This window comes from Drosophila sechellia, chromosome 3R, assembly GCF_004382195.2.
Source record: "Drosophila sechellia strain sech25 chromosome 3R, ASM438219v1, whole genome shotgun sequence".
NCBI lineage: Eukaryota > Metazoa > Arthropoda > Insecta > Diptera > Drosophilidae > Drosophila > Drosophila sechellia.
In genome coordinates, this window is record NC_045952.1 from 27,576,854 (window position 1) to 27,603,464 (window position 26,611).

General features: G+C 48.4%; 9 protein-coding genes across 20 annotated transcripts; 4 read left to right on the top strand and 5 right to left on the bottom strand.

Moving 5' to 3' along the window:
• The first annotated feature begins 156 nt into the window (after positions 1-156).
• Positions 157-6,948, top strand: LOC6612658 (V-type proton ATPase 116 kDa subunit a). Of its 10 annotated transcripts, none has more exons than XM_032720346.1 (13): positions 157-253; positions 667-806; positions 1,112-1,288; positions 1,362-1,490; positions 2,862-2,962; positions 3,554-3,595; positions 4,023-4,149; positions 4,236-5,391; positions 5,455-5,672; positions 5,879-5,884; positions 6,048-6,258; positions 6,323-6,494; positions 6,555-6,948. In XM_032720346.1, exons 2-13 carry the CDS (start codon positions 690-692, stop codon positions 6,655-6,657), a joined length of 2,559 nt encoding a protein of 852 aa, XP_032576237.1. In that variant the 5' UTR covers positions 157-253; positions 667-689; the 3' UTR covers positions 6,658-6,948. The 10 variants fall into 10 exon arrangements, with proteins under 10 accessions (XP_032576237.1, XP_032576233.1, XP_032576238.1 ...); XM_032720343.1 differs by lacking the exons at positions 2,862-2,962; positions 3,554-3,595 and adding exons at positions 314-429; positions 2,258-2,415 and having other exon boundaries at positions 182-253; XM_032720342.1 differs by lacking the exons at positions 2,862-2,962; positions 3,554-3,595 and adding an exon at positions 2,258-2,415.
• LOC6612659 (UDP-N-acetylglucosamine transferase subunit ALG13 homolog) lies at positions 6,855-7,558 on the bottom strand. Its single transcript, XM_002037127.2, has one exon. It carries the CDS (start codon positions 7,493-7,495, stop codon positions 6,980-6,982), a length of 516 nt encoding a protein of 171 aa, XP_002037163.1. The 5' UTR covers positions 7,496-7,558; the 3' UTR covers positions 6,855-6,979.
• Positions 7,559-7,710: 152 nt separating this feature from the next.
• Positions 7,711-14,728, top strand: LOC6612660 (aminopeptidase N). Of its 2 annotated transcripts, none has more exons than XM_002037128.2 (7): positions 7,711-7,732; positions 11,137-11,992; positions 12,056-12,772; positions 12,836-13,499; positions 13,559-13,764; positions 13,834-14,142; positions 14,204-14,728. In XM_002037128.2, the coding sequence occupies exons 1-7, from the start codon at positions 7,711-7,713 to the stop codon at positions 14,427-14,429; spliced, it is 3,000 nt and encodes a 999-aa protein (XP_002037164.1). In that variant the 3' UTR covers positions 14,430-14,728. The 2 variants fall into 2 exon arrangements, with proteins under 2 accessions (XP_002037164.1, XP_032576232.1); XM_032720341.1 differs by lacking the exon at positions 7,711-7,732 and adding an exon at positions 7,871-8,166 and having other exon boundaries at positions 14,204-14,429.
• On the bottom strand, positions 14,599-15,843 carry LOC6612661 (UDP-xylose and UDP-N-acetylglucosamine transporter). Its single transcript, XM_002037129.2, has one exon. It carries the CDS (start codon positions 15,732-15,734, stop codon positions 14,739-14,741), a length of 996 nt encoding a protein of 331 aa, XP_002037165.1. The 5' UTR covers positions 15,735-15,843; the 3' UTR covers positions 14,599-14,738.
• A 152-nt stretch (positions 15,844-15,995) lies between these two features.
• LOC6612662 lies at positions 15,996-17,105 on the bottom strand. Its single transcript, XM_002037130.2, has 2 exons — positions 16,891-17,105; positions 15,996-16,820 (listed from the first exon to the last, which is right to left on the bottom strand). The coding sequence occupies exons 1-2, from the start codon at positions 16,992-16,994 to the stop codon at positions 16,133-16,135; spliced, it is 792 nt and encodes a 263-aa protein (XP_002037166.1). The 5' UTR covers positions 16,995-17,105; the 3' UTR covers positions 15,996-16,132.
• Positions 17,106-17,214: 109 nt separating this feature from the next.
• LOC6612663 (phosphoglycerate mutase 1) lies at positions 17,215-18,848 on the top strand. The gene is made up of 3 exons (XM_002037131.2): positions 17,215-17,495; positions 17,958-18,455; positions 18,515-18,848. Exons 1-3 carry the CDS (start codon positions 17,393-17,395, stop codon positions 18,679-18,681), a joined length of 768 nt encoding a protein of 255 aa, XP_002037167.1. The 5' UTR covers positions 17,215-17,392; the 3' UTR covers positions 18,682-18,848.
• LOC6612664 (eukaryotic translation initiation factor 2D) lies at positions 18,817-20,715 on the bottom strand. The gene is made up of 2 exons (XM_002037132.2): positions 20,235-20,715; positions 18,817-20,176 (listed from the first exon to the last, which is right to left on the bottom strand). The coding sequence occupies exons 1-2, from the start codon at positions 20,632-20,634 to the stop codon at positions 18,885-18,887; spliced, it is 1,692 nt and encodes a 563-aa protein (XP_002037168.1). The 5' UTR covers positions 20,635-20,715; the 3' UTR covers positions 18,817-18,884.
• A 289-nt stretch (positions 20,716-21,004) lies between these two features.
• Positions 21,005-22,230, bottom strand: LOC6612665 (histone RNA hairpin-binding protein). Its single transcript, XM_002037133.2, has 2 exons — positions 21,931-22,230; positions 21,005-21,869 (listed from the first exon to the last, which is right to left on the bottom strand). The coding sequence occupies exons 1-2, from the start codon at positions 22,084-22,086 to the stop codon at positions 21,195-21,197; spliced, it is 831 nt and encodes a 276-aa protein (XP_002037169.1). The 5' UTR covers positions 22,087-22,230; the 3' UTR covers positions 21,005-21,194.
• Positions 22,231-22,455: 225 nt separating this feature from the next.
• LOC6612666 (26S proteasome non-ATPase regulatory subunit 1) lies at positions 22,456-26,210 on the top strand. 2 transcript variants are annotated; one of them, XM_032720340.1, is made up of 4 exons: positions 22,456-22,558; positions 22,646-23,623; positions 23,686-24,993; positions 25,261-26,210. In XM_032720340.1, the coding sequence occupies exons 2-4, from the start codon at positions 22,681-22,683 to the stop codon at positions 26,064-26,066; spliced, it is 3,057 nt and encodes a 1,018-aa protein (XP_032576231.1). In that variant the 5' UTR covers positions 22,456-22,558; positions 22,646-22,680; the 3' UTR covers positions 26,067-26,210. The 2 variants fall into 2 exon arrangements, with proteins under 2 accessions (XP_032576231.1, XP_002037170.1); XM_002037134.2 differs by lacking the exon at positions 22,456-22,558 and having other exon boundaries at positions 22,584-23,623.
• The last annotated feature ends 401 nt before the right edge of the window (positions 26,211-26,611 follow it).

The window sequence follows — 26,611 nt, forward strand, 5'->3', positions numbered from 1 at the left end:
TTCACGAAAAATGTTATACAAAAGCAATAAATCTATTTAATTTCCCTAGGAATAGCATTTGCAAATAGCATTTGTTACATAAATGTTTCTTGTAATTTTTCCCAGATATTTTCATTTAAGTAAAATTTATTTCCCGAGTTACTCGATTGGTATAAATCCAATGACCTGCCACGGTCACACTTCATTCATAGTTCGGAAATTTGTCGGTTGCTGGAATTTGTAGACGAATTTATATTTAATTTTTAAGCACTTGGTAATTAATTAATCGACGTTCATTTCGAAGTGACCCCCCGACAAACTAAAAAGTTTTCAGATAAATCGCGAGCCCAGTCACGGAGTGACCCCCAACGAGCCGAAAACCTTGGCATCCGGGTCCAACGTAGCACTTTCTTTTTGTCCGCGGCGGAGAAAAATCAATATACGCATGGGGTATAGAAATCGAATCTCGGCGCATATATAGTATAGATTACAGACAAGTAATCTGGGGAAGAGCGAACGTCCGCCCCCCGAAACGATAATCAAATCAGCGTGAAAATATGTATGCGACACGGCCGCAAATCTTCGGAAGAAACCCAGTTTGGCCATGAATCATGCTATTGAATGGGCCCATTATGTACTATATATGTACATATGCATTCTGATTTAGTGTCTGTTCTCCATTCGCAGATATCGGGAATCCGGCTGTCACAATGGGTTCCCTGTTCCGCAGCGAGGAAATGGCGCTGTGCCAGCTGTTCCTGCAGAGCGAGGCTGCCTACGCCTGCGTCTCCGAGTTGGGAGAACTGGGATTGGTCCAGTTCCGAGATGTGAGTAGGATGGGTTACATAAAGATGCGGTCGAGACAGCCGCACTGACTAACCATAAGCCACAAGCATGCCTCTTACCTCATTAGCGAATTCGGTATTCCATGAAACGTTCCCTTTAACGCGAATGCAAAGTAAATGCAAAGCTGGTGACACCAGCCACAAAATGCATAGTATAACTACGTGTGTTACCTCATTTAAATGAAATTGAAAAATATAGTGGCATAAGTTTAGTGCTATAGCTTGATCGCACACATGAAGTAGCTTTGAGATCCCCCAATAACGAACAACTCTTTTGAAATCCGCAGCTCAATCCCGATGTCAACGCCTTCCAGAGGAAGTTCGTCAACGAGGTGCGCCGCTGCGATGAGATGGAGCGCAAGCTGCGTTACCTGGAGAAGGAGATCAAGAAGGACGGCATACCCATGTTGGACACCGGGGAGAGTCCCGAGGCCCCGCAGCCCCGCGAGATGATCGACCTGGAGGTATACGCAGTCATACTGCCTGTTTTCTGCTAAACACTCTTGAACTTATATGGCTTTCTTGTCTGCTGCTCAGGCCACCTTTGAGAAACTGGAGAACGAGTTGAGGGAGGTGAATCAGAACGCCGAGGCCCTGAAGCGCAACTTTCTGGAGCTGACCGAGCTGAAGCATATTTTGCGCAAAACCCAGGTGTTCTTCGATGAGGTAAGCTGCGGCATAAGTAACTCCACATGGGTATCAGCTAACAAACTGCGATCGGTTACCGATTTACCATTAACAAATGCCGGCCATTGAAGCAGCCGGAAACTAACCAACTTTTCTAAGCAATAACCAATTTCCCAACCGACAACACAAGTGTGGCAGCCACGACTTCTAGTCACATAAGCAATCTATCCCAAACTACACTCTAAAATGATTTCCCCGTATCTCCCTACTCGGCACATATATCCTCCTTCTCCGCTTCCAAAGGCAAACGATGTGTGCTTTCTTACCCTTCAGTTTCAGTTTGTACATATATATAGTAATGTGCGTTTGATATCAGTTGATGGTTATTGTTTCTTTCGGACGTGTTCCTGGGCAATCAGAGGAAAGCCTTGGGGCAGTAGGTTCTAAAATATAATAAAACAAAGGGTTTTGGAACCCCTTTTCCTTCTGGTTGCTTGTGAGGAACACATCCGCGTTGTACCCTTTCAAATGCTTCGTTTTCCCCAACACTCTGTTTTTATATATATATATATATATATATATACCTAGATGTTTGTACAACCTTATTGTTTATTATTAATTATTTGACTCTTCGGTTACTTTATTATGCGTTTTACATTTTGTTTTTCCATATCAATCAATACACAATCAATCAATCAACCAACAAACCAACCAACCTACACCTCCCCGACCAAAAATCAATAAACCGAAAAACCAAACTGCACACAACACGTACACCCACCAAAAACACCACCCAATGACCCAAGTCGGTGCCCACGGTGTACAAGTCGAGTAGCGCATACTCATCCAGCAAATATCGGCGATATCCGCAGATGGCCGACAACCAAAACGAGGACGAGCAGGCGCAGCTGCTGGGCGAGGAGGGTGTCCGGGCCAGCCAGCCGGGCCAGAATTTGAAGCTTGGGTAAATATTGATGCGGACCTGGGAGCTGGGAGCACGGACGACGGACCACGACGGGAACAGGGGAAAACTAAACTCAGGCCAAGACCCACTCGCCTTCGCTCTCCTGCTCCTCTCACTTCTTGCTGTTTGTGTTCTACGCGTCCATGTCGCATCCATGTACCTTTGATTACTGTTCCATGTTTTCCACGAGCTAGGCTGTCGAATTGATTTCAAACATAAGCACATTGTCTACTTGTTTGCTCTGGTGTCGGTTTCCAAAATTATGCCAAATGAAATCTAATCTAACCCAATCCAATCTAATCCAATCCCAAACCCCACATGCCCACAAAACCCAAAAACTAACTTTCGGCGGCGGTTCTACTAACCACTTTCTAAGAGTTAACTCCCAGCTAACCTGTTCGTAAGTCGAGTCGAAATGACCTTTGCCCACCATTCACACTTTCTAGCAAGAAGGCGGCGTTAACCAAACGACCGAGTCGATGACCCGCGCCTTGATCACGGACGAGGCACGCACCGCTGGTGCCTCCATGGGTCCCGTACAGCTCGGGTACGTATCCAGCAGGCCAGCTTCGGAAGCGGGAAAGACACACACTCGGGCGTGGGCCGCAGTTCCGTCGGCAGGCAAATACTCTTTGGGCGGATAAGAGTGTACATAATGGGATAAATTGTAATTTTAAATGGTGTACTTTTGGTTATCTTAACCCATTGGGTCTTATATTTACTCTAATCTACTCTTTGTTCGATTTGTTTAACATATGTACATACCCAGAGATCCTATCTTTAATAGTATCACATAAAGTAATCAGATTAGTGCCGCCCAGGGAGCTTTTGCCTTGCCCAATCTTTTTTAGCTCTTAACCAACGAAATGCCACACAAAATTATTGCTTACTGCCGCCAACGCCAAACTAACCAATCTCAGAACGCCAATGCAGCTGCGCCGCCACAGAGAAAGATTAACCGAACCATGTCCATTTATAACGTCCAGCTTGGAGTCTCCTGGAGTTTCGAGCAATAATTTTCTGTGCAAGATCCCAAAATGACACATCGAAAGCCACTAAATTAAACGTCGTTCTCTTCTTATGCTCCTCTCTTCCCCACACAAAAATGTCCAACCGAAAAATAATGTTGAAAATATAGTTACATGGAAAAATCAAACGATCGTGAGGATTATCTTCCATGGTTGGTACCCTGCCCCTTCAAAAAAAAAAAAAAAACATGACTAGGTCAAACAATCAGTCAAACTCGTATCCATTAGCCAACGAACAGCGCTCATCAATCGTATTTGTATTCGTATTCGATCGGTCAATCAGCTGTATATAGAAACATGTCATTAGCTTCGCTCGCCTCGCCTTGCCTCCCAGCACCGCCCCGCATCCTGTCCAGAACTCAGAGTGCCACCTAGAGTGCTAACGTGTCACCCATTCAACCGATCCCACCCAGTGCCTCATTCATCCCGATCCTCGCTCTCGTAACGCCTCGCGCGTCCATTGGTAACTTGTGCTTGAGAGTTTAGTTTTCCTTGTTTGTCGTAAATAACCGGAATGACTTTGTTGGATAGCCCGTAGAGGAGATCTGTCACTAATAGCTGCTTCCTAATATCCTCTAGCTTCGTGGCTGGCGTCATCCTGAGGGAGCGGCTGCCGGCCTTCGAGCGGATGCTGTGGCGCGCCTGCAGGGGCAACGTCTTCCTGCGCCAGGCGATGATCGAGACGCCGCTGGAGGATCCCACCAATGTAAGTATCAACTGGGTTGGTGGTCACCTAAAACATCCATCTAAATGAATCAGTAACCTAATAACTTATTTGTTTCGCATTTTCAGGGCGACCAGGTGCACAAGTCCGTGTTCATCATCTTCTTCCAGGGTGACCAGCTGAAGACGCGCGTCAAGAAAATCTGCGAGGGCTTCCGGGCCACGCTCTATCCTTGCCCTGAAGCTCCAGCCGATCGGCGAGAGATGGCCATGGGTGTGATGACCCGCATCGAAGATCTGAACACCGTGCTCGGCCAGACGCAGGACCATCGCCACCGTGTGCTGGTCGCTGCGGCCAAGAACCTTAAAAACTGGTTCGTCAAGGTGCGCAAGATCAAGGCCATCTACCATACGCTGAATCTCTTCAATCTGGACGTGACCCAGAAGTGTCTGATCGCCGAGTGCTGGGTGCCGCTGCTGGACATTGAAACCATCCAGCTGGCCTTGCGCCGCGGAACCGAAAGATCGGGATCGTCGGTGCCGCCAATTCTCAACCGGATGCAGACGTTCAAGAATCCGCCGACCTACAATCGAACGAACAAGTTTACCAAGGCCTTCCAGGCATTGATCGATGCCTATGGCGTGGCCAGCTATCGGGAAATGAATCCGGCACCCTACACGATCATCACCTTTCCCTTCCTGTTCGCCGTGATGTTTGGAGATTTGGGCCACGGAGCTATCATGGCGCTCTTTGGTCTCTGGATGATTCGAAAGGAGAAGGGACTGGCGGCTCAGAAGACGGACAACGAGATTTGGAACATTTTCTTTGGCGGACGGTACATCATCTTCCTCATGGGCGTCTTCTCCATGTACACGGGTCTTATATACAACGATATATTCTCAAAGTCGCTGAATATCTTTGGATCGCATTGGCATTTGTCCTACAACAAGTCCACCGTGATGGAAAACAAGTTCCTGCAGTTGAGCCCGAAAGGCGACTACGAGGGCGCTCCGTATCCGTTCGGCATGGACCCCATTTGGCAGGTGGCGGGAGCCAATAAGATCATCTTCCACAACGCTTACAAAATGAAGATTTCGATAATTTTCGGTGTTATCCACATGATCTTCGGTGTGGTGATGAGCTGGCACAACCATACGTATTTCCGGAACAGGATCTCCCTGCTATACGAGTTCATTCCCCAGCTGGTCTTTCTGTTGCTGCTGTTCTTCTACATGGTTTTGTTGATGTTCATCAAGTGGATCAAATTTGCCGCCACCAATAATAGTGAGCTTTTTCCTTTTAACCTTCTATTTGGCTGGAGTTTAATGACATCGTTATCCCATTTAGAGCCCTACTCCGAAGCCTGCGCGCCTTCAATCCTGATCACCTTTATCGACATGGTGCTTTTTAACACGCCCAAGCCACCTCCGGAGAATTGTGAAACCTATATGTTCATGGGCCAGCACTTTATCCAGGTGTTATTTGTCCTGGTTGCCGTCGGCTGCATTCCCGTAATGTTGCTAGCCAAGCCGCTGCTCATCATGCAGGCCCGCAAGCAGGCGAACGTAAGTAGACGCTAGTTCGATGCACCCCATTACTTTCATAGAAAGGCGTTCCATCTACATCACAACATATCCAAGCACTTCGCACTCCAAACTCTCCACCTTATACTAACTGCTTCTCGTTTATTTGTGCTCCCGATTAACAAAATTATAACCCACAACCAAATCCACACCGAATAAACTAAAACACTTCAATCCACAAACCGTAGGAAGAGGTTAGTCGTGTCGTTTATTGTCGATGTTAAATCGAACTTCTCTAATTGCATAATTAAATTTAAATAGTAATATGCTGTCAATACTTTTTCCTTTAGAGAAGTTCGACTTTAGTGCCCCCAAATGCTCGTCTTTAACGCAGTTAATAATATACTTCACTTGCAGGTACAGCCCATTGCTGGAGCCACTTCAGATGCAGAAGCCGGCGGCGTGTCCAATGGCGGCTCACACGGTGGTGGCGGTGGCCATGAGGAGGAAGAGGAGCTCTCTGAGATCTTTATTCACCAGAGCATCCACACCATCGAGTACGTCCTAGGTTCGGTATCCCACACCGCTTCCTATCTCCGATTGTGGGCGCTTTCCTTGGCCCATGCCCGTAAGTAATCGATGCAGGAGTACAACCTAAACAATTACTTAAGCGAAGCATTCTTACCTGACAGAGTTGGCTGAGGTGCTGTGGACCATGGTCCTCTCGATTGGCTTGAAGCAGGAAGGGCCGGTGGGTGGCATCGTATTGACCTGCGTGTTTGCCTTCTGGGCCATTCTCACCGTTGGCATTCTGGTACTCATGGAGGGCTTGTCTGCCTTCCTGCACACGCTGCGTCTCCATTGGTAAGTCACCTAATCCCCGAGAAATATGAAATGGTATCTAATTGAACGGCTTTCTTATAGGGTCGAGTTCCAGAGCAAGTTCTACAAGGGCCAGGGTTACGCCTTCCAACCCTTCTCGTTTGATGCCATAATAGAAAACGGAGCTGCAGCCGCCGAGGAGTAAATGAAGCGGAATCGGTCAGAGCAACAACCAAAGCACGTTGAGAGTCTCATTGCGTTATATGAAATTAACTATCCAAATAAGTGGAATCTACCAGTTACAGTAACAAACATATATGTACGTTTTAATGTTTAATTGTCGTGAATTTATCTATGTATGTATATCGTATAGCCCCAGCAAGCGTTAGATTGCTAACAATATTTAATGTTCTTCGTAGACGTTCTCGTGTTTATTAACTATACTTGTAAACTCAAATAAATAGCAAAAGCTAACCCCTTGGGGTTGGCACCAAAAGAAGCTTGCAGTTGGGAATGTTTATTGGCATTCAATGGGACATCAGTTGATTGATGGCGGAAACGAATTTGCTGAGATTTTCCGGGTTTGTTTCATAGGGCTTTAGGGCTGTAAAGTCCAGAGTAGCTAGCTGGGCATCCAAGTCGGTAACTTTGCAGTAATACAGATAGTCTTCAGCGGCTAGTTGCTTGGCCAACTCCAGTTGGTGATTGTCCATGAGCGTGTCATTTATCACAATGAGTCCAGGTTTATGGTTATTTAGTATATCCATGCAAGTTCCGGCTCCCGCATGTCCAATAATTAGGTCTGCGGACTTAACGTCCTCTATATTTGGACGGAATTTGTACTGCTCTATCTGGATTCCGTAGTTCTTTCTTATCAATTGTATTTCATCGTCTGCTAATGGTTGCGAATTTCCGTGCTGTATGACCAGTTTGGTGCATTTCAGTTTCTGCAGAGCTTTGAGTGCGGGTTCCGAAGATGCAGTTGATATTAGAGCATCGAATTGGGTGGTGCCCACGGTAATGTAAACTGTGTTTAAATGCATTTTCGGTAAATAGTTAAACAACACGACACAGCTGTTCCGACTTGTGCTTCCTCTTCGCCTTTGCCATTCAGCCGGCGTAACTCAAACGCCGTTCAATTAAATGCCAGCTTGGAAGTTTAAAACACCGGCCATAACCGTTACTTTACCTACTAGGCCTGCAGTAATTAAGTAAAAAGAGTATTGAAATAGTTGTAAGCAATAATTATTTAAGCAAAATGCTTAAATTTAATTTTAAACGTAAGTATTCGTAAGGACTGTAACCCTCAGTTTATTTCGCTCTCACGCAGCCAAAGTGCGAATTTCGCGCAAGCGATCGCCATCTCGCTCATTGTGCTTCCATTCCATTTCCATCGCAGCTTGTTTATTCCGTTTATTCAGTTCTCAACCGTTAGCCGTAACGGTTGTGCCCGCGCTCGTCGGGAAAATACACGAAAGAACTGTGCTCCGTTTAGTAATAGTCCCTTGGCAAATTGCATTTTGATTAGTTTGGCAGCTCAGCCTTAGTTCAAGTGATTTGTTTACATTTAATTCAATTAATTAGGCGTCTGCCAGGCTGCCATCAGTGAGTGTGCGCTTGTGTGGGTGACCGACCACGAATCAGTGTCGCGCCAACGTAACGGTAAAGGTGCGAAAGAGTCCGACAAACGGTTTTCCAGGACGGAGGTGAAACGGTAAATTAAATTATTCCCACGTTTCGCATGCTGCGTATGTGTGGGTGTGGGCGATTTGTGCGTGTGTGTGCACTGAGAAAAATGCAATGACATGGCGATCATTTTGCACTACCATTATACTAAAAATATAAGTACATTAAACGATTTGAGCGCAAATCTTTGTGTGCTGTGAAACGCATCAAGTATTTAACTATCCCAGGTGCACAAGTATTGCATGATATAAATATAAATTTACCATGCGCTTTTCGCTTTGATTTTTCTTTCTGTGCTTGCCGGCTGCTGTTTGCACGTCGGAAGGTAATTGACTAATCAACACTTCGTTTAATTTCGTTTTTATATCTGCACCCTCCCCATTTGTTTATTTGGCAAACGCTTTTCAAGTTTGCCTGCCATCTGGCAGCGATTAATATAAAAAAAAAACAAACACTTTCTAGCCTCAAATGCTCGATATTACGAGAATAAGACGCTCACGCAGGACCCATAAATTTGCCGGCCAGAAACTTTCCTTTCCTTATGATCGCCAATTTATGGTGATCTCCCGCTTATTTACTATCCAAATTTGTAGAAATCATCTGGTACTGCCCCAAAATTCAATTAGAGCACCCGTGCAAATTATCGAGTTGCCCAGAGATCGGTTATTCTATTTTTCCAACACCCCAGCCCCCCTTTCCCCCCTCAGAATACGCACCCACACACTTACACACGCGTGGACCATCACTCAACGGTCAATAAATTGGCGCTCTCTTTTTTTTCTTGTTTTTGGTTTAGTTTTTGTTTTGATGGGCGAGCAAAAAGCCACGCGATTTAAATTTAATGTCTTAATCGTGGGCGTGTGAAGAACCAATATTTACATGTCTCCGCTGTCTCTTGATTCCCTCTTGCCACCCCCACAACTTTCCCAATGATTTGTCAATATTCGCTTTCCCACTCGCAGGCGTTCATGTCCTTGTGTTTATTAACTGGCTGCACTGTGAGAAAAGCGAACACTCTAGTCCTACAAATTGGTTAAACTGATCAAAAAGAAATGGTTAAATTTGAGCAAAGTTACACATGTTATCTAATTAGTTAGGAATTTTGAAGATTTCCAGTAAATAATGCGTGAATCGAAGTGTACTAGCCTTATCCATCGCCATATGCTGACACATCGCCAGCGGCTTACTCGCAGTTTATCAATGAAATATTGCTATAAATTAGATCCCCAACGAGCGCGAGCGACCCAGGGATACGGACCCCATGGAGGCGGGATGGAATGGGATGGGCGGAGTGCGCTGAGGCGGATGGAGGCGGCGTATCATTTGCAGCCTTATTTTAATGAAGGTCATCGTGCCAGCGGCGGGGTTGACTTCTGTACATGGTTGTCGGCGTTTAATTGCAGCAATTTGCAAAAACAGCAGCAGCATCAGCAGCAGCATCAACCGAAGGAGAAAGAGCAGGGAGCTGCAGATGCTGCAAATGCTACAAATGCTACAGAAGCTGATCAAATTAATGCCATAACTCAATTAGCCGGCGGGCGTATTTGCATGAATATATAAGTTGATTTACGACAATGTTGTTGCCCGCTCAATTTGTGCTTAAACTTTTGCCAATTGATAATAGCGTCGCTGCTCTACGAGGAGACATCTGGGTTCAGCTACAATCTGTGACTGCTGAGGAAACTCACTTTTAGTATAAAGTAGTCCCAAGAATGGGTCCACTGGCCATTGACATCGCGATAAGAACGTCTTCAAGCAGACATAATAATAGTAAACCGAATAGTGTTGCTATTTTAGCAGATTATTTTTAGAGCATATACAAATATAGCTTTCTTCTTCACTTAGATGGAACTTTTCCCACATTCATTGACTAAAATTCGACTTCCTGAATATCGTACTAATTGTTAAGATCACGATCGCAATCTATTAACATGTATTTTTAACGCTCTTCCTATTCAAAAATAATTCCTTAGTTATTAAGTGTAAAAATCAATTATCGCCTTGCTCTAATTTACTGCGAAAATCATCATAATTGTGTGGGTTACTTGTGGATTTGATTCGGGGGATTGGAAATGCCCCACGCATATTCCAACTCCACCGACAACTTCTGAATGGGAAATATCGCGAATTTAAATATATATTTCAGTCGATGACATTGGCAGTGGGAAACACCCTTCCCATCCAGCCAGTTGCAAGTGGCTCCCCAACGGAGCTCCACTAAAAAACCCGCTGGGTGACTTAAGCTTATATTCAAGTCGCCGCGTAAGCCAGCCATTAATATTTTCCAGTCTTAGTGGGTGTGTTTCATTTTTATAACTGTGCACGAGTACTAGTATTATTTAAACCCTTTCCATTCAAATCTACTAATGACATTTATCTATACATCAAGAACAAGTGCTTCTGATTTTTCAAATACTTTGTCCTGCCAGAACCAAGAGTTCTTGTTTTGAGTAGCGTATAAAAACGTCTTTATCGACTAAGATATTCTGCTGGATAATACATCAATTTGTTTATTACGTGAGCAATGATTTTTTGCTACTCGTTGTAAAATCATACACTTGTTTTCCCCATCGACGATGAGCTAATGAATCAGTTACGTTCTCGACGACCCCTTCTGAGCAGCAAACTAAACGGTCTCCTACTCGAAAAACGAAAGCCCTGTTCGCAAGCCTCTTCCTGTGGCTTCGCTTGTCAGCCACAAGGACATGGCTCATGCGCAATTTACGCAATTTAATCGGCACACCAGATAGCCAAAGGGGTTGGCCCTGGGGCAGAGAAACCACTTAAGTGGAACCCCGAGATTGCAGGCTGCGCAACCTGCAGTTGGATATCATATTACTTGGGCTTATATTGAAAGCTAGAGCGGAAGTGGTTGTGCAAGTGGTTGCCCAGATCCTGCTTCCTGTTTAAGGAATCGGAACTGCTTTTACCTTATTAGGCTACGACTTAATCTTTTTTTTGTTCATCATTGTAAAGTTTGTTTCATCTTCTACTGCAGCCATCATGGTCGTTAAGGAGATACCGCTCCACGAGAATCTAAACATGGAAAGCCGACCGATGAATGCCGCTACGCCCACCACTACCACCACTTTCTCGAAAGGCGGGCGTCGCTACAGTGTGTCCTTGACCACCGCCATTCTGCTGGCCTCCTTCTTCATCTGCACCCTGCTAGCAGTGGGCTTTATCGTCTATAACTTTGCCACATGCGCTGAACTGGAGCCCGATTCCGATGAGAATATCGTTTGCACCAGCTACCATTTGAGGAGGTTGAAGGCTGGTCATGATGACGCACCTAAATACGATCGAGATGTCCGTCTGCCGCACTCCATTCGCCCACTGAAGTACAACATCACGATTGAACCGCAGCTCAGCGGCAACTTCACATTTGCCGGTAGTGTTCAGATCAGGATAAGGGTGCTGGAGGATTGCTATAACATCACCATGCACGCTGAGGAGCTGAACATATCGCGTAGCGACGCCTCCGTCCACCGATTGCTGAACAATGGAGAACCGGAAGGCGACGGTCTGCGGATTCACAAACAGTACCTGGTGGGGGCCAAACAGTTCTTCGTGATCGAGTTGTATGACAAGCTCCTCAAAGATGTGGAGTACGTGGTGCATCTACGCTTTGATGGCATTATCCAGGACTATCTGCAGGGATTTTACCGCAGCTCCTACGAGGTGCACAACGAGACGAGGTGGGTAGCTTCTACCCAATTCCAGGCCACAGATGCTCGACGAGCTTTTCCTTGCTTCGATGAGCCCGCCCTGAAGGCCAACTTTACGTTGCACATCGCTCGTCCTCGCAACATGACCACCATATCCAATATGCCGATTGTGTCCAGCAACGATCAGTGAGTATGGCTTTTGTTATCAATGTAATCACTTTATTTAAGCGTGGTCTTTGAACTCCTTAGCGCCACCATGCCAAGCTATGTGTGGGATCACTTTGCCGAATCGCTGCCCATGTCCACCTATCTGGTGGCCTATGCCATATCCGACTTTACGCACATCTCATCGGGTAACTTTTCCGTCTGGGCTCGAGCGGATGCCATCAAGTCGGCCGAGTATGCACTGTCGGTGGGTCCCAGGATTCTTACATTCCTGCAGGACTTCTTCAATGTAACGTTCCCCCTGCCGAAGATCGACATGATTGCTCTACCAGAGTTCCAAGCGGGCGCCATGGAGAACTGGGGTCTAATTACCTTTAGGGAGACTGCAATGCTTTACGACCCAGGAGTAGCCACGGCCAATAACAAACAGCGAGTGGCCTCGGTTGTGGGTCACGAGTTGGCCCACCAGTGGTTCGGTAACCTGGTAACACCGAGCTGGTGGTCGGATATTTGGCTAAACGAGGGATTTGCCAGCTACATGGAGTACCTGACTGCCGATGCAGTTGCGCCCGAGTGGAAGCAGTTGGACCAGTTTGTGGTTAATGAGCTGCAAGCAGTGTTCCAACTGGACGCCCTTTCCACATCCCACAAGATCTCCCACGAGGTGTTCAATCCGCAGGAGATTTCGGAAATCTTCGATAGAATTTCCTACGCCAAGGGTTCAACTATTATTCGCATGATGGCCCACTTCCTCACAAATCCAATTTTCCGTCGGGGTCTCAGCAAATACCTGCAGGAAATGTAAGACCTTTGAGAATGATAACCGATTTATACTCGTATATACTAAAATTGAGCCGCTTTCAGGGCTTACAACTCTGCAACGCAGGACGATCTATGGCATTTCCTTACCATTGAAGCCAAATCCTCTGGGTTGCTGGACAATAGCAGAAGTGTTAAGGAGATCATGGACACGTGGACACTGCAAACCGGCTATCCGGTGGTCAAGGTGTCGAGGCATCCCAACTCCGATGTGATTCGTCTGGAGCAGGTTCGCTTTGTGTACACCAACACCACCAGGGAGGATGAGAGTCTCCTGTGGTACATACCCATTACGTTTACCACTGACTCCCAGTTGAATTTTGCCAACACCCGTCCGACTACATGGATGCCGCGTACTAAACTGTACGAGCTGGAGAACAGGGAACTCTCCTTGGCCAAGTGGTTCATTTTCAACGTTCAACAGACAGGTTACTACCGCGTTAACTACGATCTAGAAAACTGGATGGCGATCACAGAACACGTGATGGATGTGGACAACTTTGAGGACATTGCACCTGCGAACCGTGCTCAGTTGATCGATGATGTGATGAATTTGGCCAGAGGTTCTTATTTGTCCTATGAAACCGCCATGAATCTGACCCGCTACCTGGGCCATGAACTTGGTCATGTGCCGTGGAAGGCGGCCGTCAGCAACTTCATTTTTATCGACTCCATGTTCGTCAACTCCGGCGACTACGATCTTCTAAAGGTTTGCTTTTAACCATTGGGCGTGCTATAGATATTATTTTATATTCTTGTTTCTCACAGAACTATCTGCTTAAGCAGTTGAAGAAGGTATACGACCAAGTAGGCTTCAAGGACTCGCAGGACGAATCTGAGGACATCCTGGTGAAGCTGAAGCGTGCCGATATTCTGAGCATGGCCTGTCATTTGGGTCACCAAGAGTGCATCGCGGAGGCCAGCAGGCACTTCCAGAACTGGGTGCAGACGCCGAATCCAGATTCGAATAATCCGTAAGAAATCAACGTAGTAATCAAAAGACTCTACACGTGTTCAATAAATTTTTATTATTTTTTGTTCAGCATTGTGCCAAATCTCAGGGGAGTCGTTTACTGCTCTGCGATACAATATGGCACCGAGTACGAATGGGACTTTGCTTTCGAGCGCTTTTTGAAGACGAACGTGCCTGGGGAGAAGGATCTGCTGTTGAACGCCCTCGGCTGCTCCAAGGAGCCCTGGTTGCTCTATCGTTTCTTGCGTCGCGGCATTTCCGGCCAGCATATCCGGAAACAGGACGTGTTACGGGTATTCGCAGCAGTTTCCAGCACGGTTGTGGGTCAGAACATAGCCTTTGATTTCCTGCGCAACAACTGGCAGGAGATCAAGACCTAGTAAGTGGCGAAATAGTCGCTATATTTCACACAGTACTAAAGGGATTACATTTTTTTCCAGCATGGGCTCACAGATGTCCAGCATCCACACGTTGTTCAAGTTCGCCACGAAGGGCTTCAACTCCAAGTTCCAGCTGGGCGAGTTTGAGAACTTCGTGAAGGACGCCCACTGGGACTACGACAGACCCGTGCAACAGATCGTGGAGCACATCGAGACCAGCGTCGACTGGATGAACAAGAACTACAAGTCGATCGTGAGGTGGCTGGAGAACGAGGCGCAAGCGTAAGGAACGGATCCTGCGGCTTGGCTGGATCTAGGCTGCAGCAGTATTAGATTTCGCAGCTGCAACTGCATGGGTTGGGCCACCAATGCATTTATGTGTAGTATTTATGTCGCGTGTTTTACCAATTCAGAGTCGCCAAAGAGAGAAAGCCCTTGGCAGATCGTCCAGAGCATCACGTTTTTCATTACCTTTAATGTATGCCTTCTTTTCATAACAATTATGAGAGTCTTGTAATTTTAATTTGTACTTAAATGTAATTGTAAATGTAAATGGAATTATAACATTGTTCGTCACAAAAAAGATATGTAAAGCCTATTCCCGTTTCACAGCCTGGTTTTTCCATTTCGGAACTCTGATCACATTTGCAAACATCAAGGTGCCCACAAAGACCAGCGCGGTGCCCAGCCAGTGCCACCAGGTGAATGAATTACGGAAGTACATGATCGAAAAGACCAGCGAGATGAACTTGCGGAGTGTGAGGATCAGAGTCACCGTCAGTGAGCTGCATTCCGTGGTCAGGGTGTAAACGGAGCTGATGCACAAATGCTGCGCCAGCACGTTGCCCAATAAGTACAGCAGCATTAGTGGCACTGCCACGCCCAGGAGTGGCAACTGGTAGGAATCGCCAGCGAACGCCAAAAGCCAGTGCGTCCGTATGTCGTCATGCATGAGCAGGAAGGCGGGCAGTGGCAACAGGTGGGTGTAATACAACGCTTCCCTGGCGCACTTGCCATGACGTCGATACAGCAACTCCTGGGTAATGCCCATGTAGGAGGACACAAATAGAGCCAGCACCAAGAGTGCCACGCCCAACAGCCACCAGAACGTATCCGTCTCGGCGCCGTTGTCCAAATTCTCCCTCTTACCCACCAAATCCGGACTGGAGAAATATGTGCAGACAAAAATACCCACGCTGATCATGAGCACCGATATGTACTGACTCAACCGGTAGCTCCTCTTCAGGATCAACGTGCCCAGGCACATGTTGGAGATCAGCGAACCGCCGCGGATGATCATGTGCAGTGTCATTGGAACATTGAACTTGAACACGTAGTTGTTACACACGCTGGTCAGGAAAAACATGGCCACAAGAAGCCCATAGTCGCGCAGGCTGATCACTCTCTGAGCCAGGCCAAACTTCGAGGTGAAAATGAAGCCCTCGAGGGCAATAAATGCAAACTGGGCGCCAGTTATAAGGTTTCCAGCGCCGGGATCCAGTTTAACCAGGAGCTCCAGGAAGACGACGCCACTGCAGCAGCCCAAGAAAACGCCGCAGATGGCCGAAATAGCGCGGATGGATAAATTCATGAACTCGGCCAACGAAAGTAGACGATTCCCACCAACTTTAACCTACGATCTGGGCCATGACAAGCTTTCAAGCCAACTTTCTTTCTCTTCGGCCATACAAAACGTAAACAAAGACAACAGGTGGTTATCGATAAAGTTCGGTTCGGGCACAGCTGATTTTGGTCTATCGAAAGTTCTTCTAATTCAAATATTTACAAGCGAAACAGAAAAGATTTATGATTTTAAGAGAATATTTTATTTAATGTATATTTGTATGGTATGTATCAAAACCAAACTTAAATATGCTGCCTAATCACAATCGAAATATTCGCACCAACAGTCTTTTACAACAATTACAAAATACAATGATGAATGCTAAGAAAGAAATTTTAGAGATGAGCAAATTAATGGTATATAACTTATTTTTCCTTTTCCAGCAAGGCAATAATTTTGTTCAACTTTTCCGTCTGCTGGGCCTCGAAATTGTCCAGTCTCTTGGACACTAACTGCGCCAGCTTCTCAAATCTCATGTCGATGTGCTCCTTGAGGATTGCGACATCGTTGGAAGGCGATGATGCCTCCTGGGCTTGTTCCTTCGCCCGCGGGGAATAGCCCTTCATCAGGCTCATGAACTGCTCGAACTTTTCGGCCTGCTCCTCCTTCTTCAAGGGACTCGTGCCTCCTCTTTGCAGTAGCTCCTGGATTCGCTGCGCATCCATTGGCCTGGGCATCTGGGTGGTTATGCCGTTGGGATTCGGCGCCACCTGGAGCAGGGCTCCGTAAACGCAGATCTCGCTGGCCGAGGTGAGCATCTTCAGGTTTAGGTCATTTATCCCGGATCGGTCGATTTCCATGTCATAGCGATAGGGTCGCACCACAACCTCTGGGTCCTCCTCGTCGACGCAAGTGCCGTAAATGGTCTCGCAGTACTCCTGCAAGGGTCCAATGAACAGCTCCACCTTGGGAGCGCTGCAAATCAGGGTGAGCGCGGCGATTTTGAAGCGGTTCGGGATCTGGAACCGCAGCTCACAAGGCGGCGGCGGATCCGCCGACTGCATGGAAAACAGCACGGCGCGATCCTCGTCGATCACATCGTCCAAGTCGGGCCTGCGGACAAAGGAGGTTGCGAAATCACTTGATGAAAACCAGTTTCAGGGCGTGGAATCCTTTGTCTCACTTCACAAAGACGTCTTCGTCGGACAAGCGGGTGGCCACCAGTTGGTCCAGCCCGTTGCCCGACAGTTGGGACCAAGTGCAGCGCGCGGTGACCTTTTCGCACATGCTTTAAGTAACAAAAAGTGGGAATTTATGAGAGGAAATCTTAAAAACAGCTAAATTTAAAAATCAAAACACAAATATAATGATGGCAAACGCGAACGATAACAGCTGCGGGGGATGCCAACCTGTTGCACAGCACAAACTAATTGGACATTTTTCGCTTGTGTAGCTTGACGCGCTGTTCGAATAAGACCGTACTCCGAGTCCAATCAGAGCAGGCACCGCAGCTGCGCACTACGTTTTTCCAACAGAACGGCAATCTCGCGGCCTGACAGCTGCGACCTTGGACGGCTCCCTTGTAGGTCAAACTTCAGCAGAATTCCCACACATTGCAGTCGCAGCGAAGGCGGCAGCTTAAGAACGAGTACACAATTATCCGAAGAGTGATCAACGCAGCTAACATGGGCGGCAAGTACAAGATCGTGATGGTGCGCCACGGCGAGTCCGAGTGGAACCAGAAGAATCAGTTCTGCGGCTGGTACGACGCCAACCTCAGCGAAAAGGGTGAGTGATTACATCAATTCGGAATTCAAACCACATATGTGGGATCAAAATTCTGATGTATGTACATCTAGTTCCCAGTGGATGATCCTTTGCCATGGTCAGATTTACAATAGTTTTCCTTTTGCATTTATCCAAATTAATCAGCTTTGACCTAGTGCAAGATTATCTCATTCAAACTTTTCTGTGATAAAAATAGGTCTCTACAAACAAAAGCTTTCCAGTGCAATTTTCAGAAGCATCTAAATTTTAGATTGTTACATTTTTAAAGTCACAAATTTGCAATCTCATATGTTTCTAGCGTTCAGATTATGCTTATGAGCATAATTTGATAGGTTATCGTCTTTATTTAACCCTAGTAATCAAATTAAATTAAACGCATGCCTTTCGATTAGATTAAATTGGCTTAAGTTCGTTACCCAACACGGCGTATACTTAATGTTATCCATACACTTGTCCAAATAGGTCAGGAGGAGGCTCTAGCCGCCGGCAAGGCCGTCAAGGAGGCCGGCCTGGAGTTCGATGTGGCCCACACCTCGGTGCTGACCCGCGCCCAGGTGACGCTGGCTAGCATCCTGAAGGCCAGTGGCCACAAGGAGATCCCCATCCAGAAGACCTGGCGCCTGAACGAGCGCCACTACGGTGGACTCACTGGCCTGAACAAGGCCGAGACCGCCGCCAAGTACGGCGAGGCCCAGGTGCAGATCTGGCGTCGCAGCTTCGACACCCCGCCACCACCGATGGAGCCGGGTCATCCGTACTACGAGAACATCGTGAAGGATCCCCGCTATGCCGAGGGTCCCAAGCCGGAAGAGTTCCCCCAGTTCGAGTCTCTCAAGCTGACCATCGAGCGCACACTGCCCTACTGGAACGACGTCATCATTCCCCAGATGAAGGAGGGCAAGCGCATCCTGATCGCCGCCCACGGCAACAGCCTCCGTGGCATCGTCAAGCATTTAGACAGTGAGCATGGGAAATATACCTAACATATCATCATTTTACCATGTCCTTGTCCTATCCAGACCTCTCTGAGGACGCCATCATGGCCCTGAACCTGCCCACGGGCATTCCGTTCGTCTACGAGCTGGACGAGAACTTCAAGCCGGTGGTGTCGATGCAGTTCCTCGGCGACGAGGAGACCGTGAAAAAGGCCATCGAGGCCGTTGCCGCCCAGGGCAAGGCCAAGTAAGCACGCAGGGCAGACCCCATGAGAATCCACTCAAGCACGGCACAAGTCAGAGCATTCTGATTACGCTTCTGTTCAAGATGTAGCCAATCCCATTCGTTGTTGTTGTTCGCGTAGCAGTAATTGGTTCATCCCCACTACAGTTAATAAATAATTTATTATTACACTCAGAGGACAGGCGGAGGAGGCTTCATTTATTGTCCGGCTCACTTCTTCTTATTCTTTTTGCCGTCCTTGGCCAGTTCCAGACCCAGGATGCACTTGGGCGGCACCTTGTACGTTTCCGTGAGCAGCGTGTGCACAAATCGCACCTGGTTGCCCTGGATCTGCAGCTGCTCGTGTTTCTGGTGCGGCAGTTTCACCACACTCGTGCTGGCGGCGGCACCCTGCTTGCACAGCTTGATGAACTCGGCCAGGATGATGCCGTACGCTTCGATGTTGCTGACCAGCGTCACCTTCTTGTTGCCCGATCGCGTGGCCAGGGACATCTGGATGAGGGGCTTGCCGCTCGTGTCTTTGCCACTGCACATCTGATAGGAGTGCTCCATCTTGCTGGTGATGAGGGAGCACATCTCGCTTAGCGAAGCCTCCCTGTTTCCATACAGCTCGATCAGAGTGTCGTCGGGGCGCACCAGCTTGGTCAGCGGATGGAGGAGACCATGTTTGCTCACGTACTCCCGCACAATCTTCTTGATCTGACCCGCCGGGATTCCCTCGCCCCGCTTGTAATTTAGCTTGGTGAAGAAGGCTGCCGTGACATCGGTCACTACGTACATCTCCTTGAGCTCGGAGTGGAAGAGGGGCGTTTCGGACGCCGCTCCATTTGCTTCGCCTGCCTTGACATCGGTTATAAAGTTCACCACTTCGGGGTGTTCCAGGTCCACAGATGTGATCTTATCCACTCCCTTGCTCTCCTCCCGCACCACAATAAAGCCTTGGTCCACCATTTCGGCCAGGAAGTTGGAGAGCTTTTTGTAGCGCGTCTTCTTTAGGTCGATTTGTTCCGTGGCCTCCGTGACCACATAGAGTCTGTAGAAATTGCTCGTCAGCAGAGGCAGGGGCAGCTTCTTTCCATTGTTTTTCAAGGCGGAGAGGAAGGCGTTCTTGAGTATAAGTTCCGGTGACGCTTCCTCCGCGGCTTCTTCGTCGGACTCGGGGTCTTCCTGACTTTCCAAGGTCATAGCAGCAGTTTCCGTTTCCAGTTCCTCTGTTTGGGCCACGGTAGCGAAGGACACAGGAGCGGGAGTAGCTGGGCTGGCGGCCTTTCTCCTTTCCGCCTCAGACCCAAGAGCAGGGAAATCCTCGCCAGACAAGGCCTTTGTCTTGACCAGCGGGATTTGCTGCACCAGACTGGGCTCATGCGACCAGAGCTTGTCCCCAAAGAGGTGGAGCATCTTGATGGCCACACCGTGACCTCCGCACATGTACAGATCATCGCTGGAGCGAGCCAACTGGCCCACGCCCACTGCAGATTTGTTGTTTGTGAGGTTTACGGCCACTGAAACAGACAATGAAATCAATACTCGATACCTGGGGAATCCCAAGTAGATACCCACTCAACTGTCCCTTTTTGAAGTGCCCGTACGTGCTCAGTCCCACGCCCAGGGGCACCACTCCGGGCAGCATGAGATCCGCTCCGTTCGTCAGCTTGGGCAGCACACCCTCGTGGGTGGTGAAATAGGGCAGGATGTCCGGAACGATCCACAGGGTGTACAGGGTGGGCACCAGTTGACCGCCGTCCAGCTCGAAGAACAACGGCAGCTTGTCCACGCAGTACACCACGCTCTGAACTCCGCCGTGCGTGAGGATCTTCACCTGGGTCACCGCCGCCTTCGCCGGCACCAGCTGATCCACGGACACATGGGGGAAAGTCGCCTCCACGCGCTGCCGGAACTTCTTGCTATCGGATCCCTTGAGGGCAGCACTGCTCTTGGGTCTGTACGGCTTGAGAAACATCTGTAGTTGGTGGTGTGCACTTGAGGAGTTCGTGAAATGGTTTGGAATGGACACATGCACAGTGAAAACAAAAAACTGGCAAACGGGGGTGCTGCTCTGGCTATTTTCCCGCCAGTTTGGATATTTGAAAATATTGATGGGATTCGATATTTTAAAACCAAGTATAAGAACATAAGTATAAGATGCAGAAAAAGAAATGAACATGAAATAAAGAAGTGAATCCTGTCTGTTCTTTCCACAACTCTTAATCAAAATTAGTTAAGAGCAGGCGTTATTGCAAGGACAGCAAGAGCAGTAAAAATTACGGCGGTGCGGGAAATTGCGAAACGCCAAGGATTTTCTCAGGTAGCAAACGACAGAAAACCCAGGATCTTGTAAGACGCCATTTTATTCAACAAAACATCTGCGTAACAATTCTGTGCACACGGCCTTGTGACTCGAAGATGCGCGTTTGATTCATAGTTTTAGTTAGCTCGACTTTGTACTTAGAATAAAAATAAGTAGGTAAACCCCCGATAATATTTGAAAAACATAGCCCGGCCCGGTAACAAGATTCGATCCTAGTCCGAATCCGAGTCGGAATTGCTGTCCTTGGCCGTGCCGCGCGCTTGGGTAGGTGGATCGTAGATGTGGAGGCTTTTGCGCCAGATCTTCACGAGACCGTCGAAGGCGCGGCGGCTGTACTTTCCGTGCTTGTTCGGGGTGCGCGGATGTTCGCGAGTCCGCTCGGCCTTCGGCACCATTTCCACATAGCGCTCGTAGGCGGCAGTATTCTTTCCGTAATCTATTTGCTTCTGCCTGCGACTTAGGATGGCGGGATCGGCTTCGGTGTAGGAGGAGGAGGATGATGTGGAGGACGTGTAGCTGTTGTGGCGCACCCGTTTCTCCTCCTTGTGGGCCCTGAAGTAGCCAGACTTGTTTGCGTTCCTCGAATGCTGATTGTTGCCGCCTTTGGGCGCAGCTGCATCTCCGTTGGCCGAGGAGTTGCTGCTGTTCGGACTGTTGGAGCGACTGTTCTCGTTGCTGGGCGGCGTGAACGAGTGTCGGCGCTTGTAGGGCGTCTTTAGCTTCTCCTCCTTGACCAGGCGCTCGAACTTTACCTCGTTGACGCCATCCAGGAATTCAAAAGCCATCTCCCGGCCCTCGCCCTCTTTGCACTCAAGATTACCGTCGGATGTCTCCTTTTTGGCCAAGGAACCGCAGCTGACAGCGCTGCTATTCAGGGAGCTGGAGGCCTGCACGCGCAAACAAGAGACTTAAATGTCTTCTCGATCATAGCTACCATCCTTCACTTACCTCGTCACTGTGGCCAAACTCCGCGCGGACCTCCTGGGCCCAGCTCTGCATGGTCGGCTTCATATCGATCGAAATTGAGGATGCTGAGGAATTCAGGCTGCCGGAGCCTTTCTGCGGTGTGTTCTCCACGGACATGTGCTGATCCTCGCAGAGCATGTTGTGCAATTGTGTTCAGTTTGTTTACTGTGATCTGTAGGATGCGGTCCGCTGCTGGCGAGGATGTTATCGCGGCGGTGTTTTGCGTTTTCTGCCCAAACCTTCGCGCGTTTTTTGTTGTGGATGCGATGCGCAGTGTGCCCAGGAGAGGAGGTGGTAAGTAAGCGGCAAAAAGGTACCACAACACAGTATAACCTGGTCACTCCAACAAATTCTAAACTATGCTCCACATGCCTTCCATTTCATTTCCATTTTGTTAAAATTTGATGTCCAATACATATTTAAGCTTACAGTAAATTTACAGCGGTTTTTAAATTGTCTGAGGGAGGCTCAAACAATATCGATGTGTACCGATACACATCGATAGCAAAACATCGAGCAACCAACCATTACCAACACTGTCCGCTTACCGAGTGATTTAGCATTTTTTCGGCACAAAAGAAAACTGAAAATTGAAACGGTGCAATTGTTGGTTAGTACGCAGAAGAACGATTTGTTTTCATAGCAAACGTAAAGTTTTCGAGCCCAAGTTGAACATACGTCACTTTAATATCCGTAGAACATACTTTTGACTGGAAACAACGCAGCTGGAAAATGAGTCTTACGTCCGCCGCGGGGATAATTTCCCTACTCGATGAGCCAATGCCGGATCTTAAGGTGTTCGCCCTCAAAAAGCTGGACAACATCGTGGATGAGTTCTGGCCGGAGATCTCGGAGTCCATCGAGAAGATCGAGATGCTGCACGAGGATCGCAGCTTCCCCGAAAACAAGCTAGCTGGCATGGTGGCCTCCAAGGTGTTCTATCACCTGGGTTCCTTCGAGGACGCTCTGACGTACGCCCTGGGCGCTGGTGATCTGTTTGACGTGAATGCCCGCAATGAGTACACGGAGACCATCATTGCCAAGTGCATCGATTTCTACATTGCCCAGCGGGTGGAGTTCATCGAGAACCCCAAGGAGGCGAGTGTCGTGGACGAGCGGCTGGAGGGCATTGTGAACAGGATGATTCAGCGCTGTCTGGACGACAACCAGTTCCGCCAGGCTCTGGGAATCGCCCTGGAGACCCGTCGCATGGACACCTTCAAGGACGCCATCATGAAGTCGGACGATGTGCGTGGTATGCTGGCCTACGCCTACAACGTGACCATGTCCCTCATCCAGAACCGTGGCTTCCGCAACGAGGTGCTGCGCTGTCTGGTCAGTCTCTACCGTGATCTGGGTGTGCCGGACTACGTGAACATGTGTCAGTGCCTCATCTTCCTGGAGGACCCCTTCGCTGTAGCCGAGATGCTGGACAACCTCACACGGTCATCGGTGGAGACAAACAATCTGATGGCCTATCAGATTGCCTTTGATTTGTACGAGTCGGCGACGCAAGAGTTTCTGGGCAATGTGCTGCAGCACCTGAAAAACACCGCTCCTATCCCAACCGCCCTGCCCAGCACATTTAAGCCCCAGGGTACCACCTCCGAGGATGGTGCCAAGTCGGAGGGAGACAAGTCCAAGTCTGAAGAGGATACCACAGAGGAGAAGCCAGGTAAACTAGGTTTTCTAACCCAGTCCCTTAAAGTACTTATAAATCGCATTTTATTCACCTAGCTGATGATAAAATAGAGCGCACAATCGATTCCCTTAACGAGGTTGAAAAGTTGCATCAGAAGAACATTGAAAAGCTCATATCGATCCTCTCCGGCGAGGTTTCTATCGACCTACAGCTCCAATTCCTCATCCGCAGCAACCACGCCGACTTGCAGGTCCTTCGAGGCACAAAGGAAGCGGTCCGTGTGTCTATCTGCCACACAGCCACTGTTATTGCCAACGCCTTCATGCACAGCGGCACCACCTCCGACCAATTCCTGCGCGACAACCTCGACTGGCTGGCCAGGGCCACGAATTGGGCCAAGCTGACGGCAACAGCTTCGCTTGGAGTAATTCATCGGGGTCACGAGAAGGACTCGCTGGCTCTCATGCAGAGCTATCTGCCCAAGGAGGCCGGTCCAAGTTCTGGTTACTCTGAGGGTGGTGCCCTGTATGCTTTAGGCTTGATCCATGCGAATCACGGAGCTAACATTATAGACTACCTGCTGCAACAGCTGAAGGATGCCCAAAACGAGAATGTGCGTCATGGCGGCTGCCTGGGACTGGGTCTTGCTGGCATGGGCACCCATCGCCAGGATCTGTATGAGCAGCTGAAATTTAATTTGTATCAAGATGACGCGGTTACCGGTGAGGCAGCGGGTATTGCCATGGGTATGGTCATGCTGGGCTCCAAGAACGCCCAGGCCATCGAGGACATGGTGTCGTATGCGCAGGAGACGCAGCACGAGAAGATCCTTCGCGGCCTAGCTGTTGGCATCTCCCTCACAATGTTCTCTCGTTTGGAGGAGGCCGACCCCCTGGTGACCAGCCTGTCTTCCGACAAGGATCCTGTGCTGCGCCGCTCGGGAATGTACACCATAGCCATGGCCTACAATGGCACTGGTAGCAACAAGGCCATCCGGAAGCTGCTACACGTGGCCGTCTCCGACGTGAATGATGATGTGCGTCGTGCTGCTGTGACTGCCATCGGCTTCATCCTGTTCCGCACTCCGGAGCAGTGTCCCTCTGTGGTCAGCCTTTTGGCCGAGTCCTACAACCCGCACGTTCGTTACGGAGCCGCAATGGCTCTTGGTATCGCCTGTGCCGGCACAGGTTTGCGTGAGGCCATTGCCCTGCTGGAGCCAATGGTGAAGTTCGATCCGGTCAACTTTGTGCGCCAGGGAGCTTTGATCGCCTCTGCCATGATCCTAATTCAGCACACGGACCAGAGCTGTCCCAAGTCCACCTTCTTCCGTCAGCTGTACGCCGAGGTCATTAGCAACAAGCACGAAGATGTGATGGCGAAGTACGGTGCCATTCTGGCTCAGGGTAAGCAATATAACACGATCCCTTTTCGCTATTTAGACAATTATTTGTTAATTCGCATTGTTGAAAGATAAAAGGCGAAATTCTCACATCTATTAAACATTGGTTTCCGTCGTTTTCCCTCCAAGCTTCAAGATAAGATTAGTACATACTCAAAATTATAAATAATCCATTTAAAGCTAAGCGAACGGCCATAGGTATTTTTTAGGAATTTATAATTAGCAAATCGCCCTTTCCAGGTATTTCTAATTAGGCATTGACTTTTTTCAGGTATTATTGATGCTGGTGGCCGAAATGCTACTCTGTCCCTGCAATCCCGTACAGGACACACCAACCTGCAGGCAGTGGTGGGCATGCTGGCTTTCACCCAGTACTGGTACTGGTTCCCCCTGGCCCACACCCTTTCCCTTGCCTTCACACCCACTTGTGTTATCGGCCTGAACTCCGATCTAAAAATGCCCAAGATGGAGTACAAGTCGGCGGCAAAGCCCTCGTTATACGCATATCCCGCCCCACTGGAGGAGAAGAAGAGCGAGGAGCGCGAGAAGGTGGCCACCGCAGTTCTGTCCATAGCCGCCCGCCAGAAGAGACGAGAGAATGCCGACAAAAAGGAGGATGAGAAGATGGATGTGGACGAGGACAGCAAGGAAGGTGCCGCCGTCAAGAAGGACGAGGAAGCCAAGGCCGATGAGAAGATGGTAACGGATGAGAAACCCAAGAAGAAGGATGAAAAGGAAAAGAAAAAGGAAGAGGATAAGGACAAGGAGGCAGCTGGCACCAGCAGCGAAAAGGATAAGGAAAAAGACAAGAAGGAGAAGAAGGAGCCAGAGCCGACCTCCGAAATCCTGCAGAATCCCGCTCGCGTTCTTCGTCAGCAACTGAAGGTCCTTAGCGTTATTGATGGCCAGTCGTATGAGCCGCTGAAGGATGTCACCATCGGTGGAATTATTGTATTCCAGCACACTGGCAAAGCAGAGGACCAGGAGCTAGTTGAGCCAGTTGCCGCATTTGGACCGATGAACGACGAGGAGAAGGAGCCGGAGCCCCCAGAGCCCTTCGATTACATCGAGGACTAAATGGGCATGCTGTTTGTCATTATCTAAGTAAACCCTGTTCGATTTTCAACCTTGCATACGTTTCATGAGAACAACTAATCGGCAAGAACACGAAATGCTAATCCCTAATTATAACACAATAAATGGTCATCATATAGATGTAAATAATGTCTACTTTGGTTTATGGTGGTGGTCGCCAACCTACTTTTTATCTCCTCAGAACTCGATCAAGAAGATTGTTTCGCCACCCTCTGAAAGAGCCGCCTCTCAAACATAAATAAGTGATTTCACAACGCTCGGCAATTGCTGCCCACAGTCTCTCTCAATTTGCATGGCCGTTTCTCGAAAGGGGTTTGGGGCACCGTGGCCCCAAGGTATACGTGTGTTTGGATTTTAAGATGGTTAATTGCAAACGAATCCATGGAACTCGATGTTTGCAAACAATCATTCAACAAGTAAATGATCAATATATTTATAACTTTTATGACTGGTTCTAACCACTTTCGTTGCAAAGAAGGGAGAAATACAAACACTATTAAAATCACTGTTATTATCCGTGGACAAGC